Here is a 15,221-nt window from a genome sequence, read left to right as displayed (position 1 = left end):
AATTAATTAATAACCAACGCTGTCTCCAGTTCCTTATTGGCTGAAATAATTACAGCAAACATAAATTTCTGCTATTAGAATGACAACAATGGAAATTTTCTGCTATCAGAATGACAACAATATATATGACATTCAATCACATCAACTTATTATTAAATCTACACATTAATAAATGTTCATATAGCAAAACATAAACAGAGAGATCGTTTTTTAAATACTGAGTAGGATTCAACATTTTATACTTTAGAACAATGTGAAAAACTCATGTCTTTAGACAATTTAAAAATAATATTTCATGTGGAATTGATAACCCACCTAAATGATTACAAAAATTTCATTAATTTTGGTAAAAATTATTGCACACTTAATTGAACTTTTCTGTTAATTTTTAACGTAAAATAAATTTTGTTTAAAATTCTTAATTTATATGTATGCTATGGAACAATTAGTTGATAGAATGTTACCCATGTACTTATTCAATTCTACTTAATTTATTTATTAAAGCTGGGGGGCTAAAGTGGTGTTTATTTCTATATACGAATTTTGGGGTAAAGTAGATCCCCCATTAAAATGTTTGAAAATAAATCAGATTTAACCATCTCAAAAAAAACCTTTTTTTTAAATGGGGGGGGGGGGGTTGGCGAAGTAATGACCATCTTAACGTGATTCTACTTAAAGCCACTAACATATTGGTTCTTTGAAAAGTTTTTATTATATTTTATGCTAGGTGGAATAAACCACCTGAATTCTATTCTATACTTTTTTCTTTGCATTCATATAATAGCTATTTCATATTTGTTCATAGTTTTCAAATCTAACTACTGCGTCATCCCGTAACTGTTTTTTTAGGCCTAGTTGGAAAATAGGCCTGGAATAATATTTTCTTACGTTTCCCATCCCTTATCCCTGGCAAGCATATAAACTCAGGGATCTAAAGGGACAAGAAAATGGCCGATATATTGAAGTAACTCTCCAATGATTTTTTTTAAAATTGCCACTTCTCTAGATTATAATTAGTAGTTGAAACTTTTGGACACTAAACTTAACTAACCAGCCAATCAGAATTCAATAAAAGTCCAAAAGGACTAGTGTAATAAACGGACTGATATAAACTGCTATTGTCATCAATAGAGAAGATTATATAATATGAAATTGAGTCAAAATAATTTACAAAAAACATAGGAGAAAAATAAAATGTTTAAGTGTTTTAAATGAAAGTGTAAAAGCAATGGTAGTTTGTTTGTGTAATAATTTGTAGTAATAATGTTTAGATAATGAACCAAATTTGATTATTATTGGTACCTGTATAACTAGTTTCAACTTTATTAAGTTTCATCAGAACCCTAGTCTCTATATTATTATCATTATACCTGTACTAGTTTCAACTTTATTAAGTTTCATCAGAACCCTAGTCTATATATTATTATTATACCTGTACTAGTTTCAACTTTATTAAGTTTCATCAGAACCCTAGTCTCTATATTATTATTATTATTATTATTATACCTGTACTAGTTTTAACTTTATTAAGTTTCATCAGAACCCTAGTCTATATATTATTATTATTATACCTGTACTAGTTTCAATTTTATTAAATTTCATCAGAACCCTAGTCTCTATATTATTATTATTATTATCATACCTGTACTAGTTTCAACTTTATTAAGTTTCATCAGAACCCTAGTCTCTATATTATTATTATTATTATACCTGTACTAGTTTCAACTTTATTAAATTTCATCAGAACCCTAGTCTCTATATTATTATTATTATACCTCTACTAGTTTCAATTTTATTAAATTTCATCAAAACCCTAGTCTCTATATTATTATTATTATTATCATACCTGTACTAGTTTCAACTTTATTAAGTTTCATCAGAACCCTAGTCTCTATATTATTATTATTATTATACCTGTACTAGTTTCAACTTTATTAAATTTCATCAGAACCCTAGTCTCTATATTATTATTATTATACCTGTACTAGTTTCAACTTTATTAAATTTCATCAGAACCCTAGTCTCTATATTATTATTATTATACCTGTACTAGTTTTAACTTTATTAAGTTTCATCAGAACCCTAGTCTCTATATTATTATTATTATTATACCTGTACTAGTTTCAACTTTATTAAATTTCATCAGAACCCTAGTCTCTATATTATTATTATTATACCTGTACTAGTTTCAATTTTATTAAGTTTCATCAGAACCCTAGTCTCTATATTATTATTATTATACCTGTACTAGTTTCAACTTTATTAAGTTTCATCAGAACCCTAGTCTCAGTTCCTGGTGATATGAAGAAACCTGTACAAACAATTAATCATTTATTAGCTCTAAATCAAAATAAGATTGGTTATTTCCACAAATGGCTGCTCGAGCACAGAAACCTCCCCCTCTTTTAAATTAAAAAGGTGATAATTTTTGTTTGTTTATGTTTTACTTCGGTCATTAATGTTAGAATAAATTATGGTTGCAGCCCCGTAGGGTTTGGTTATCGAAAGTATATTTGTTGATCCCCTTGGGGTTAGATGTAGATTATTCCTTTCTTATTTTTCAATTTATTTTTAATGGGTGGGGTAAGGGTTTTTGTGATTTCTGTGCCCTATGACGACTTTTAGAGAAAGCACAGTTAGTGACTAAAGGTGTTATAAGTAAGAGGAATACAATGGCAATAAAAGTGCCACACTTTACCATGCTTAATTATCAATTTAAGCTAAAGTTCATGCAATCAAAAGGTTGCTTGTCATGCACTTGGTTTAATTTATCCAGGTTATAAATTTATTCTAATAAAAATGCACCAAAATATATTTTTAGACATGATTCATCTGCAATTAAAGTAACTGTGGGCTAGAATTGAATCAAGACAAAAGTAAGTGCCGAGCTCTGGGACCTATGTATGGTGAAAATAGACATAAAACCATGATGATTTCAGGTAAAACCAAAATATTTCAGCGGGGGCTTTTTAAGAAAATTAGATTTGAAAATTTCAAGTTCAATTTTCACCCCCTAGGAGTTGCCGCATAAGCATGACAAGAAAAACAAATATTATTTATTTTAAATTTTGAACAACTTTGCCTTCTTAAAGTTCTTCATAAAACCACTCCTGAAGGGAGTTAATAAATGGCCATTTTTATCACTTGCTTTGCAAAGGTCACGAAAATTCACCCTAAAATAAATCATATATAGAGAGGTTTTAAGAAGGACTTCATAAAAGCAAAGTTGTTCAAAATTTAAAATAAATAATATTTGCTTTTCTTGTCATAGTTATGCGGCAACTCCTAGGGGGTAAAAATTGAACTTGAAATTTTCAAATCTAATTTTCTCAAAAAGCCCCCGCTGAAATATTTTGGGGTTACCTGGAATCATCATGGTTTTATGTCTATTTTCACCATACATAGGTCCCAGGGCTCGGCACTTATTTTTGTCTTGATTCAATTCTAGCCCACAGTGAAGTGTATCATAATCCAAAAAAAAACTACATTCCCTACAGTACTATACCTTTTTGTCGCATAACAGCTCTATCAAACGGATCTGATACAGCTATAAGGAATCCTTTAGAACCTCTGGGGAAATAGGAATACTCATAACTCTCTAGGTCCATTAGCAACTCTATACCATTCAGATCACCACTCCTAGAAATATTACTTAAATTATATCAACTTGATACTCCTTAATAACTTACTGTGTAATATGTCAGGTTTAGGATAATAATTTACGTACCTAATTTATAAAATTTATGGAATAACCTTCCTCAAATTGATAAAATACAAAAAAATCAGCCCTAATTACATTGAAATACTATAAACTTTTTTAAATAAAATGAACAACTAAAAAACCAATATATGAAAAAAATGAATTTGTACCTGGCACCTTGCTGGACAGATAGTAGCTGCTCTAGTGAATAATCCTTTGGTTCTTCAATTTAAACAAAAGAGTTAAAAATGTTTAATACTTTTAAGAAAAAAAACAGCTGCTTGATTATTAGTTTTGTTTATATCAGCACTATTGTGTTCTGATACTCCCATCCCCCTTATTTTGAAAATAATATTGGTTTTCTTCCTGTACTCTTTCAAGGGGGAGGGGGGGGGGGGTGTAGACTGCAGGGAAAGCAGTACCCAATGTAAACTAACATAAAATGACATAAGTAATAATCAAACAATAAAGGTACTAAGAAAGAGAGGGAATGTCTGATTGAGCCAATAAATGAATCGCATCGGAGCATACATGAAATCTCATTGGTTGAATTAAACTGAAGTTTTCTAGATTTTTTATTAGAGTTAATTAGAGCTGTTCTTTCAACTTTTACTCGAATCAAGTCCATCACATGAAGTACTGCCTTCATATTGTTGTTTCACATCTATGTTTTATCTGTGCATTAATAATAAATATGCTTCATCTATTCCCAGCTAGAAACGTCGTAAGGAAACTCGCATCCGATATGTAGTATATTATCGCCAAAATCTTATTTAAGATTTTATAGCAAAAATCGAAAAAAATCGCTAGGGATTAATTCGATTTTGTAGTAAAAATCGCGGCAACCACGATTTCCCTAAGATATCGTAAACAATAGCATTTTATGTGTGTCAACACACACTTACAAACAGACACACAACCAACATATAATCAACATCATTCTGTGAGAAATATAGTTTATAAATTGGCCGCTAGAAGTTCACATTATTTTTAAAAATATATTGCATTTTTTCTGTTGTCAAACAAAATAAATATAAAACTGATGACTAAAATTGTCATAATGTGTTTATGTTTAATATTGCAAATAAAAGTATTATTAAAAAGTTTTTTTTCTAAATGGCAACATTTTTAAATGTTTGTCTTAATATTCCTTAAATCATTGCTAATTTTGGATGATAAACATAAAAATACTCTATCAAATTTAATCTAAAACTTTTGAGAGTATACTTGAAGTAGAAGGGCACAGAGAATGGGGTCTTTTACACCATGTCTCTCTCTGTCTCTCACTCTCTCTTTCTCTGTCTGCATGCACAGTATGAAATGGATTCTTTATGCAATCTCATACTTACATACATTATTTACAAACAAAACTACATGATGTTAAATATTTTTTAAATGTACTTTTTATTCACGATTTTGGCACGATATCGCTTACGAGCCTTACGATATCGCTTACGATTTCGTGGGTGTATCGCGCAGCTCTAAGTACCTTTTCGACCATTTATCGTAACATATCGTCGATGTGCATTGGACGACTATTTAGCGATATCGTAAGAACTCGTGCTCGATTGCTACACGATATCGTGCGCTATAGTAGCGCGATAGTGACACTACTTTCTGGCTGGGTTGCAATCATTGTAAAATAATAAAAATCCCTTTATGAATTTAAGTTAATTAAATCATATTTTTTTCTTGAGTTTCTATTAAAACAAAAAAATAATATCTTGGACTTCAAATGTACATGATTTATAATCTTTAATTCGTAATTCGTATCTATTATAAACATTTAAAATATATAAATTCATAGTTTGTTTCATGTTTACCTCGAAATAAATTATATAAAAATAAAATAACAACAAATAGCAATACAACAGTACGTTCGTTACGTTTTCAACAGGACCTAGCGTTGTACTGTGTATACACTGTTCACATATGGGAAAGGGAAAGGGCATATTTTTTTCATTTTGTTCATATAAAGAGTCAGCTGTAAATAGTCGCATTTCTTAAGATAAAGCTTTTCTCACGTAAATTATATCGTGTTAAAATTTATTTTCTAGTATAGTGTAAAGCATATTACAAATCCTTTAATAAGTTAGCTATGAATTGTTGAATTCCTTAATATAATGTTAGCTTTCTAGAAATTATATACTCGAAAAATTTTAAAGTTTTTTGTCAGCTGGAGGAGTTCCTTTGTCAGATTTACGAAAAAGGGGTTCACACTATAGTTCTTCTCTCCTATTTCTATTAATCAAACATACGAATATCCCCCCCCCCCCTCCACCAATCAGTACACTAAAAGAAACTTTGCGTGGAACACCCAAAGGAGTTATTATAAAAAAAACAATTAACCCATTAGTGCCGAACCGGGCACTAAAACCCGGTTCCGAAAAATGGAAAAAAAACCGGTTTCCGGCTTCATAATTGCATCATTCTCAGAATGAATCCCCCCTCTACTACCCTGACTTTCATTTCCCCCTGGAGCAGACAGTTTAGCCTACTTCCGTTTGCTGGTATAGCTCAACAAAATTTGAAAATCATGAAAATTCAAATACCCCTTCTAACTTTTTTGTTTTTATAGTAAAGTCCCTGATTTTTTTTGTGAAATCTAATGTTTATTGACAAGTACATCTATTTGTGAATTCGTTTTATTCAAATTATAATTTTTTATATGATTTTATTATCGTTTTTTTACGCCCTATTATGACCCGGTTCGGCTTGGCCATAAATACCCGAAAATTTTAAAACCCGGCTCGGTTTCGGTTTTTATTACCCGGTTTTAACTTTTCAACCAATAAAAATAACAGTTTACGTCATTAGTAAGGGTTTGAGCCACCCTAATAACCCTAGTAATCTCTATAGGTGTCACCCAATAGTTTTATGCTCGTTTTCTGATATGTAACACCCAAATTTTATATGTTCTTTTTTTGTAGTGTGTGTCTTTTAAAACTTCGAGCAACGGGTTTTTTTACCCGAAACGGCGGCACCTATAGCCGAAACACTAAATTTGAAATAAATCGCTTCGTATAATACTTGTAGCTCTATAGATTACATGAGGTTGTGTAGTTTTCAATTACGGATCGTATCAAAGTTCTAAAAAGTGTTCATCTCACTTTTGGCGTTCAAAAATTACATTTTTCGATTTTTGGTCAAAATAACCGGGTTTATACAGGTCAACCGGGTTTTAAAACTGGGGGAAAGCACCAAAAACGGGTGTTAATGCCTGGTTGGTATTTATGGCCAAGCCGAACCGGGTTTTTTTGCAACTTTCCTGTGCACGCCACTAGAGCAAAACAAAAAAATACGAATTCCGTTTTGACCATTATAAAGCTTCCCTGAAACTTACAGCTCGATCGGCCCATAAAAGTGGCGCTCGGCACTAATGGGTTAATTTACCAAGATATCTTGTGTCATTGTTATCAAAATCCAGCTGAACATTTATTGAACAACACCTCCCGTAATCTGTTGATACACTAAAAGCAAAATTTCTTTATTTTTATAAAAAAAAATTTAATATGTATATATTGTTTAGTATTACCAAGCCTGCTAATAAATGGAAAGTTTTCTTTAAACATCTTTACTAATAACAATAGTATTTATAACAATATCTTAAACAATACAAAAAACTAATTAAATGTCATAGAGAAAAAAATAAAAGAGAGGAATCAAAGCAACTAGAAGACGAAAATAGGCAGTGGGCCCAGGGGCCTAATTAGCGCTGTTGCCGCGCTAAATTTTATTGCTATTCCACCACTTTTTAAATGGGAGGATTACAAAATTAATATGTAAAGTTTTAATAATTAGAATATAATATTTAAATTAAAAATAAAAAGAAAATTTTGTTATTAAATATAAAAAATACTATAATAACAACATCTAAAAAATATTTTTTTTTACTTTTTACTTTTAGATATTGTCGTTTTAATGTTTTAATTAAAAATTACAAAGAATTTATTTCTATTTAAAAAATTTGTGCATGAAAGATAAATCCTTTCATTTCTAAAAAGGGGGAATTTTTTTTCATAATAAATATTCAGCTGATTCTGACCGCCCACGGCTGTTTGCTAATTATCGCTTTTCTTTTTATTCACATTATTATTTATGATTGACATACAAAAAGCCCTGGGCGGCTTTTGATTTTCGTCTGCTAAATTTTCTTTAAAAATTTAGGGATGGGGAAGTAGTATTTTACCATGAAAAGGGGGTGAGTATTCATCCTCTTATCCTTTTTAGTAACGAAGCTACTCTATAATTCACTTTGTCCGTCCGTCCGTCCGTCAGTCAGTCTGTCCGTAACGCTATGGGGGAAATGGGATTTACTCAGCTCCTATAAAAGATAGAATGCTGAAATTTTTTGACAACATTCCCATCATTAAGGAGCACAATTGACTATAAAACATCATTGGCGTTCAGACCGATTTTTAGCAGGTTTTAGGCTATTTTTATATTTTTCACATTTTTCTCCATATCTTCAGTGTTTATGGTCCGATTTTCAAAATTTTTTCAGTTACAGATATCAAAATTAAATTTCCCGTCTTTTCAAGGAACAACCATGAAGGCCAGACTGCCTTTTTAGCAGGTTTTAGGCTATTTTTATATTTTTCACATTTTTCTCCATAATTTCAGTGTTTATGGTCTGATTTTCAAAATTTTTTCAGTTATAGATATCAAAATTAAATTTCCCGTCTTTTAAAGAAAACAATCATGACGGCCAGACTGCCTTTTTAGCAGGTTTTAGGCTGTTTTTTTTATATATTTAACATTTTTCTCCATATCTTCAGTGTTTATAGTCCGATTTTCAAAATTTTTCAGTTATAGATATCAAAATTAAATTTCCCATCTTTTAAACAAAATAACCATGACGGCCAGACTGCCTTTTTGGCAGGTTTTAGGCTATTTTTATATATTTAACACTTTTTCCATATCTTCAGTTTATATGGTCTGATTTTCCAAATTTTTTAAGTTAAGGATTTAAAAATTAAATTTTTTGTCGTTTTAATAAAACAGCCATGACGGCCAGACTGCCTTTTATCAGGTTTTTGGCTATTTTTATATGTTTTACATATTTCCCCATATCTTTGTTTATTTTGATGCAATTTTCAAACTTTTATGGTATTTCAGTATCAAAATAATTTTTCCCATTGTTATGAGCATCTTTAATATAATTTACTTTGACCATCGTCATCATGCAAAATAAAACAAGGTTTCATGTTTATTTTATCCAATAAATCTATTCTTGATTTTAGTAAAAACCTTTTAAATCTACCTGTATATTCCCATCGACGATTTTCTGTGCTTCGCTACTTATGGATGTTGTCATCCTTGTTCCTTATGTTAATACTCTAAAAATTTTTTTACAACTATTTCATCAAAATTTGTATTTGGCGACATCACTTTATTAACAACATCTTTAATTACATGATCTCTTATTAAAGAAAATCCATTATGAGTTGGGAAAATTTTGATGTTTTCTAAACCATGTTGGGAACTTCATCCCATGCATACATTGGTCCACCTATGCTTATTCTTCTTGTTCATTCATGTTTAACTGTTCCATCTTCAGGTAAAGTCCTCTTGTAGTTTTCATTCTTCGATTTGCTCACTGCCCATCCTGCTATGTATACTGAACTGCATTTCTCTACTCTTCTTTTCGATTTTTTTCTAAGTTCACACAAACTTCAGAAGGTACCACTGAGAAAGATATAAACTTGACAGTTTCTTCATCTATCTTCACATTTTTCTTTGTCATCAAGTAAGTTGGGCTCTCACAAAAACTTTTTACCCTCAACCCAAGGCACAGGTTAAACTAAACATGCTCTCCTGGCAATATTGCTCCAACCTAGTGCGTAATATGCTAGTTACACCTTCTTTTGACAGTTCTTGATTTAGCCTCTAAAGTGATTTGCTTGCCACATTAATGCTGTGGTTAAATACTCCTGTTATTAGAAGGTCACATGTCTACGAGCATTTTCTTAGCTGGCCCCATTATCAAATCATCCTTAACATCTAAGTCAAACTTCCTAAAAGGACATTTCGTCCATCATCATTACACAAAATTGTTTTTCTTCTCATGATCTTTAAAACAGCAAGTTATTTCCAGCAAGTCCATGAAATTCTCCTGAGCTGGATCTTTAAATCATTTCAATGGTGATCTAAACCACCCCGCGCGAAATTTCAGCCAACCACAGCGGCGCATTTTAAAAATGAGCCGCTGTGATTGGCTGAAATTTCGCGCGGGGTGGTTTAAATCACCATTGAAATGATTTAAAGATCAAGCTCTGGTATCCAGGTCAAACTTTAAAATCTTTCACATATTGTAAGTGATTTTTTGCATGGTAAGGCGTAGAGAGGACAATAAGCACGAAAAATCTCAGTGCCTTTGAGAAGAATGAATCCCCTTTTCATTTCTTCATTAGCATATTTTATAAAAAATGGAAAGTTGAATCTCAGCCTAAACTCATTAACTAAAGTAGTCATTCTAAATAATACACACACCTGCTTTTAAATGTAGAGGACGTTTGACCTATTCATTTAATCAATATTTAAAACTAGTGGCTTTGTCCCTTTTACAAGGGCTGTGAATTCGAATGGGGAAAAAAGTCATCCCAGAATATATGCCAAGCTCAAGGACATCCAAGATTTTCTTTCTGGGTTGGAATGTAATGTAGGGTTCCAAAGAATTAAGGGGAGTAATAGAATAGTTAATTATTACATCATATTATAAACAGCTTTCCGTGGATATACAATGTACAATTGTAAAATTAAAACCAGTTTTTTTAACCCTGAGATTCCGAAGGCACGGGCTAAAAAAATGGTTTTCATGTTATGATTGTTCATTTTTATATTCAAAGAAAACTGGATATAATTCAATGCTAGACATAGTTTGTTTAGTATGGATGAGAACCAGTACTAATCCACCAGATATAAATCAGTTTCGAATGAATACGAGAATAGTTATTTCTCGCATCGTATTATAAACAGCTTTCCGCGTATATAGAATGTACAATTATGAGATTAAAACTAGTTTTAATCTTATGATTGTACATTTCTATATTCGTAGAAAGCTGGATATAATACGATGCTAGACATAGTTTTGAGTAGGGAGGTAATCACCACTTTATTCCTCTTGTTGGTTGTCTATGTAAACCAATTGATTCAGTAAGATCTTAATGGACAAACATAAAGTCTTCCATACTTATATAATAGAAAAGACAATATGGACTTCCAAACAAAAGTCTTTTAATTACTGGTAAGTTATTTGCTTTATTCTGGACAATTTATTGTCTTGTCTTACCTTAATGAGGCATAGTTGTAATGATTAATCTTTTCTCCGCTTTCAGTTCTTCTTTCTGCCCGTAGTAGTGCATCCTTACATGGCTAAAATAAGGACAATTTTTTTTTCAAGTAAAGCAAAAAAATTTATTTTCTAAATAAGAAATATTGCTTTAATTATAGAAATCTAGAAGCTACGATGATAATAGACTGAGTAAATAATGTAGTCTTAATTCTAAAGTCTCAACATGAAGCTAATTTTAAAAATTTGCATGTAATTTTGTGAACTACTATTTGACTATAATCGCTATTTTAGTATTGGCTGTAATCTAATAAAGTGATACTTGTAGCAGGTAAAAATAAAGAAACCCATCCACTCTTTTACTCCATCTCCTCCTCTCCTACTGGATAAACGAACTGACCAATAATTAAGGTCCATATTAGAAACCCAATTTAAGCAACTTCTGTCAAATTAAGTTTTAATGTATCTCACCTGTGCTGAGACAACATTCAGTGGTTCATTTGAGTGGTTCCAGTTGTTGAGGCCCGAAAATATTTTCAATAATTTGTCAAACTAAAAACAACTCATGTCTATTTATTGTTAAAAATCATAAGAAATAAGTAGCGTTCTTAGAAATCCAAACAAAATTACAAATAATTTAAATAGCTAAACTGACAGGCAGACAAATTTAAAGAGTAGATGCTGATTGATCATGATACCTCCTGTAAGAAAGTTCAGAAACCTATCTTACATATTGCCAGAGAGAGAGAAAGAGAGGACATTGAGCTGTTTATTACACTTGTCCCCAAAGTTTTAAAATAACGGTTTCTTATTGGTTGGCTTAACAACTTGGGGACTTATCCCTTTAGTTCCCTAAGAATGTATACTTTATATAAAACTTACCTCCTCTTTTTCTGTTGCAGTCAATGTGCTCTAAATTGATAAATTATTATTTCTGATAGAAATAAGGACTAGGAAATCGCAGCCGCAAAACTTAATCATCTGCAGCTAAAAGGTGCTCTACCTTTAAGATGCCAGAGTTGTGTGGCTTAATTAGTTTTCCCATAAACCGCAGAGCAACAGTGCGACTTAGGTCGATTTTAACATTTTTTTTTAAATAAATTAAAGATTGTTTAAAGTAATATCTAATAAAAAATCCACCTGAGAACCTTCCATATAATAATCAATCAAATGGTTTCTGTAAAATAATAGTTATTTCTAGCATCATATTCGTTAATTTAGGTATGTTAGAATTTTCCTTTCGATTTCAAACGTTGCATGGTGATTCCTGTAGTAGTTAAGTACTATTTAGAAGCGTAGCAACTCTCTAATTACTACCAGACTGTCCGTACGTCCATTTTAAACATGTTGATATGTTTACTTTTTTACTTCTTCAACAACAAATTTTTAAGTGATCTAATTATCCGATTGATCTGATTTTTGGTATACTGATATCTAGGACAACAAAGTACAATATTATAAGCAAAGCAAATCTATAATCAAGTCCTAAAAATGTAAGTATGTCCATAAACATTATCCTGTATCAATAAGTTTTTCAACAAATTTACTGACAATTTTGCTTGGACTCTTCTGATTATTCCGTTCTGACACTATACAAGTGTTAATGTCCGTTTGTCCTACCGTTTCAGTGCCTTGCTTATATGGATGTTGTCATCCTTGTTTTATTAGAAGATTTTCAAATTTAACTTATGTACTTACATGTCTTTAGAATTTTTAAATCCTGTCTTCATCAGAACTGATTTTTGCATCTGAAAAAAAAAGAGAGAGAAATATTAATACATTTTGGGTAGATGCTTTTTGGCCAAAAATAAACAGTATGAATTTAATTTAAACTAGATAATTATTATTTTGAAATTATTCAGAAAATTGGAGTGACCGAGATATAGATACTAAACAAACATGTAAATTTATAAGTATAATATTTTCCAATAATATAACAAATTGTGAAAAAAATTTGATCAATTTGTAAATAAACGAATAGTTATAGGGGGGAGGGTGGTTCCAGCCACCTGACAAAATAAGGATGGTGGATATACCCCACTAGGTGTTCAACCCCCTACACAGACCTTGACAAGAGTCTACACCCCCGTTATACAACCAAGGGTGTACCAGGGTAAAAAATCACACAACTTTAAATTTTAAATCTAGAAACACACCCCTATTGTTGTCTGTAATACACCCTCCTCCATTTTGGCTTCAGGGAAGAATCGAAATTTTTAGGTGCACTTCGCGCATCCTCTTACAGTGAGTGGAGAATGTCGCTCAAAAGAATTCTGACATTATTAAATGAGGGATGAGCAAAAGAGGTGTGGGAAATAAAAGCCCTAAAAAAGAGATAGATAATCCCTCAATTTTATCTATCTCAACCATTTTAAAAATTAGTAAAACCGCTGCTTCATTTTTATGATGTCACATGCTGATCTATGAGCGACTTTCTCCCCTCACCTCTTTCAAAATCCTCAGCACGCCACTGCCTTAAAGTATTTACCTGATTTATATTGCATATAGTTATAGCAGGAAAGTAAACAAGGTTGGTAGAGGCAGCAGTGTCATTTATACTAAAACATTTTCTCCAATTATTTTGGAAAAAAATATTTGTCTGTTTGTCTATCGTATTTGTGTACTGAAGGATTTCGCTAACCGCAGAACATTTTCAGCGAAAGGTTACAATGGGGGGAGGGTAAAGCCACCCTCCCAAGAAAGATGAATCCCCCCCCCCCCCGCCTTAATTATGTCATTGGCAAACAGCTGCAAAAAAAATACATTTTCCTATGTTAAGAAATATTTTTACCTTGTAAGTGGAGGGCTGTACATGAACTCTAAAATTATATGAAATTAATATAACAATTAAAAATATATTATTCTTAAATTTTATTTGTGGTCATATTGTAAATTAATGGCAACACAACAATTGCAATATAGGCATGCACAATTTGGAGGTGTAGAATAGTCCTACTCCCCCTCCCCTCCCCCTTTAGCAATTATTTCTATATTATGACCCTAGAATGTTAATATTCCTTAGAGGTTTTTCTCAAAGTGCCTAGTTGAGCATTGACCCCCCCCCCCCCTTATTTCAAATTGAATTTAAAAAGTATTACCAAACCAAAAGTGATTCAAATTAAACTGCGTTTTCCAGATTACTGAGAAAACCTTATTGTCTGTTAAAAAATACTAAAAATCCTTTAGAATGTTATTTAATATCTCTAAAAATGTTACAGTACTGATGTATTGTACATGTACTGAAAAAAAAGTCTTTAAATTGGATTGATCAAAAAATGGTGTAAGGACAATTTTTCAATATTTTGGTTGTCATAAAAAATCTGAAAACGCAGTTAATTTTAATTACCTTGAATATTAGTGTAGGACAAGAACAGTCCTGAAACAGATAAATTCATGAGGTGATACAATTTTAAAAAGGCTACTTATAAATCTTTGCGTATAAGATTAACACAAATATATGAAATTCTTATCATATTAAATGTTTTGTTGAAGTCTAAGTGCAAGTCAGAATGTGATATTCAGAACAAGTGTCAAAACAATGCATTTTAAAAGATTATTATGTCTATTGGGTGCAACATAAATTAGAAAAAAATCGTTTTTGATTTTCGTATCCGCGTACAATATTAATGGAAATATTTATACCAGCAGTTAGAAAACCAAGTATTGCTGTCACCCATAATAGCTTCCAAATTAGTCCTAAACATAGTTTTTAAAATAAACAATAATTAAAAAATAAATAATTTAGAATTAAACAGGTAATTAACCATTTTTTCTGTGTTTTAGATTATACAATGAATACAATCAGACAGACAATCCTAATTAATTGACCTAACCGGTTTACAACAAGGTTCGTTTTATTTAAATGTACATTAATGAGATCTGAGTTATTGAATGTGTCCAATCAACCTACAGACAAATAACTTTTTGACAGGTCGACCTTGTTCTGGAGGTCCCAACTATGAAAAACTATAAAAACAACTCCAGTGAAGAGTCAAAGCGCTCATAACTTTAATTGACATGAGTTTTGTCTGTCTTTCAGCTAGCTTACATACATTGTTATGTATTTAATCAACTTTCTTTTATAAATAATTTATTAATATTGTTATTGCTGCGCTACAAATTAACATAAACGTCCTTGTTTCCTCTTCAAAGGTAAGCTCTACCTGATTTAGGGATATACTGACAGCCATGGATTGTGGTGTTTTCACAAAAGTTGCTTGAACTTTCGGA

General features: G+C 31.2%; 1 protein-coding gene across 1 annotated transcript in view; it reads right to left on the bottom strand.

Annotated features, from left to right (window-relative positions):
* LOC145329020 (pickpocket protein 28-like) overlaps nucleotides 1-15,221 on the bottom strand; it is a 22,473-nt gene extending 7,252 nt beyond the window's left edge. Inside the window, exons 1-14 of the mRNA XM_080173020.1 lie at nucleotides 15,155-15,221; nucleotides 14,634-14,687; nucleotides 14,338-14,367; nucleotides 13,783-13,810; nucleotides 13,480-13,549; nucleotides 12,690-12,739; nucleotides 12,132-12,168; nucleotides 11,874-11,903; nucleotides 11,463-11,543; nucleotides 10,992-11,074; nucleotides 7,094-7,170; nucleotides 3,871-3,922; nucleotides 3,506-3,639; nucleotides 2,243-2,311 (exon numbers count right to left, since the gene is read on the bottom strand). Coding sequence (XP_080029146.1) covers nucleotides 2,243-2,311; nucleotides 3,506-3,639; nucleotides 3,871-3,922; nucleotides 7,094-7,170; nucleotides 10,992-11,074; nucleotides 11,463-11,543; nucleotides 11,874-11,903; nucleotides 12,132-12,168; nucleotides 12,690-12,739; nucleotides 13,480-13,549; nucleotides 13,783-13,805 — 706 coding nt within the window. The 5' untranslated portion in view covers nucleotides 13,806-13,810; nucleotides 14,338-14,367; nucleotides 14,634-14,687; nucleotides 15,155-15,221. The remainder of the gene's footprint in view (nucleotides 1-2,242; nucleotides 2,312-3,505; nucleotides 3,640-3,870; nucleotides 3,923-7,093; nucleotides 7,171-10,991; nucleotides 11,075-11,462; nucleotides 11,544-11,873; nucleotides 11,904-12,131; nucleotides 12,169-12,689; nucleotides 12,740-13,479; nucleotides 13,550-13,782; nucleotides 13,811-14,337; nucleotides 14,368-14,633; nucleotides 14,688-15,154) is intronic.

Source organism: Acartia tonsa, chromosome 9, assembly GCF_053477335.1.
Source record: "Acartia tonsa isolate MP-2025a chromosome 9, ASM5347733v1, whole genome shotgun sequence".
Classification (NCBI taxonomy): Eukaryota; Metazoa; Arthropoda; class Copepoda; order Calanoida; family Acartiidae; genus Acartia; species Acartia tonsa.
Note: the sequence above shows the minus strand (reverse complement) of the source record. Positions and strands in the feature narration are given on the sequence as shown.